The sequence below is a fragment of the Propithecus coquereli genome, unplaced genomic scaffold, assembly GCF_000956105.1.
Source record: "Propithecus coquereli isolate 6110/MARCELLA unplaced genomic scaffold, Pcoq_1.0 Scaffold48, whole genome shotgun sequence".
In the NCBI taxonomy this organism is placed as follows: Eukaryota; Metazoa; Chordata; class Mammalia; order Primates; family Indriidae; genus Propithecus; species Propithecus coquereli.
The window spans coordinates 8719118-8720932 of record NW_012150618.1 but is presented as its reverse complement, the minus strand read 5'-3'; the positions used below and the strand labels follow the sequence as shown (position 1 = coordinate 8720932).

Here is a 1815-nt window from a genome sequence, read left to right as displayed (position 1 = left end):
TTAGGCAACCATATTTTAAACATTCAGTCATAGAAAAAGATGTTTAGAATTGAAATTGTTCAAATCATCTCATTTTTCTCTGTAGGTCGTTTGTATGCTATGCAGACTGGAATGAAGATTGACAGTAAAACTCCTGAATGTCGTAAATTTTTATCAAAGCTAATGGATCAGTTAGAAGCTGTAAGTTAAACGCTGAAAGTTTATTTTCTGATTATGTTTAAAATACCATTTTATTCGTTCGTGTGTGTGTGTGTGTGTGTGTGTGTGTGTGTGTGTGTGTTGTCATTTTAGTTCTTTTCTTGGGCAACAATCAGTAATGCCATTATACTTGGGGAAAAACTAGACACTCTTTTTTTATTTACTCCATACTGCCGGAGGAGTTGTTAAGTATAAATTAAAGTAGGTTCAAATGTCTTTGCATATACCATTATATCTTGTTCCACATTATTATAGATGGCTTTTGAGTCATCCTTACATAAGTGACTCTTTCTAACCTTCCACCATGCAGTCACATAGGTGATTGATTTAGAAATTCTTAAATACCTCTAATAATAATGAACTGGACCATTTATTTAGTGAAAGGAACAATGGAGGAAATAATACCAATTGTTTATCCTCTCTCTTCCCTTTCTGGGTCCCAGGGCAAGATATTCTGTGGTACAGGGATCCTTCCCTCCTAGCAGGAACATAGTAGGTAAAGAGTCACCCTTTTAAACCTGATGTAACTTCACAGGTCACCGTAGAGGTGCCTATTAAGGGAAAATTGAATGGGTTGGATTGGGTGTCAGTGCAAAAAGAAGACAGTGCTAGCCATGGCAGTCGCACTTAGTAAATAGGCCTCTGTTCTGTGACACCTGTGCCCAGCCAGTGCTGATTTCTCGTTTAACAAAGTCAGGGTCTTATTAATTCTTCCAAGACTGTTACTTTAATAGCTATGGCTTACTTTTTACTTGCTTATTTAGTTATGTGACTTGCTCAGGAGACTTAGAAACCTATTTATTGGAGCAATTGTATTATTTAATTTAGAGAAACAAAATTGAGACATGCTAAAAACCAAAATCAAAACAGTTAATACCAGTCAGCCCAGAGCTTTTATTGCTTTCATTTACTGTTAGTAAGTTACTATTCAGATCAAGACCTACCCCACGACAGAACTTCCCCGCCTAGTTGTTTTAAGCAGCCATGGGCAGTAGTGTTCTCTCTCACTGGTGTGGCTCAGTAGCATACTTACCCAGAGCCCGTGTCATCTGCTACTGTTAACCACCCAAGGTGGGCCTGGTGGCACCACTGAGGGTGGTCAGCTGTCACTGGAACCTATCTGGCCTTCCACTTCTATTGCTGCTTCTATGGATGCAAGATAAATTTGAGTACTCTCTTTTGGAGGGATGGAGTTGGGGCGGGAGGGAAGATGTTTCTCACACAGGGCAATATATTTGCAAAATTCCAACTCTATCAGACATTTTATAGACAATATGTCTCCTTATTAATTTCATAGTACAGCAGTAATAGTTAAGATAATAGTTCATGAATAAGATGAAATTCAAATAGTTTCTTATAATAAAGTGTAAAGCCACATTTATAAAGGGATTCATCAGGAGTTCAAAATTAAATAACAGAATAAATCTATTCGATGGTGACAGCACATCTGTCTGTCCTTATAATGTTTGTATTACAGTTTTAAAACTTCAAGTATATTTTATTTTTGCTGCCAGGTATGTTCTGTTGTAGATAAGATAAAGTGGCCTACTCCCACTAAAATTTTTCTAGAATTTAATCCGCCTTTACAAATCATCTTGCAGTTTAGATACAGTAAAC

At 37.0% G+C, this 1815-nt stretch overlaps 1 protein-coding gene across 1 annotated transcript in view; it reads left to right on the top strand.

The window, feature by feature from the left end:
* VTA1 (vesicle (multivesicular body) trafficking 1) overlaps nucleotides 1-1815 on the top strand; it is an 80094-nt gene that overhangs the window by 30787 nt on the left and 47492 nt on the right. Inside the window, exon 2 of the mRNA XM_012655526.1 lies at nucleotides 86-180. Coding sequence (XP_012510980.1) covers nucleotides 86-180 — 95 coding nt within the window. The remainder of the gene's footprint in view (nucleotides 1-85; nucleotides 181-1815) is intronic.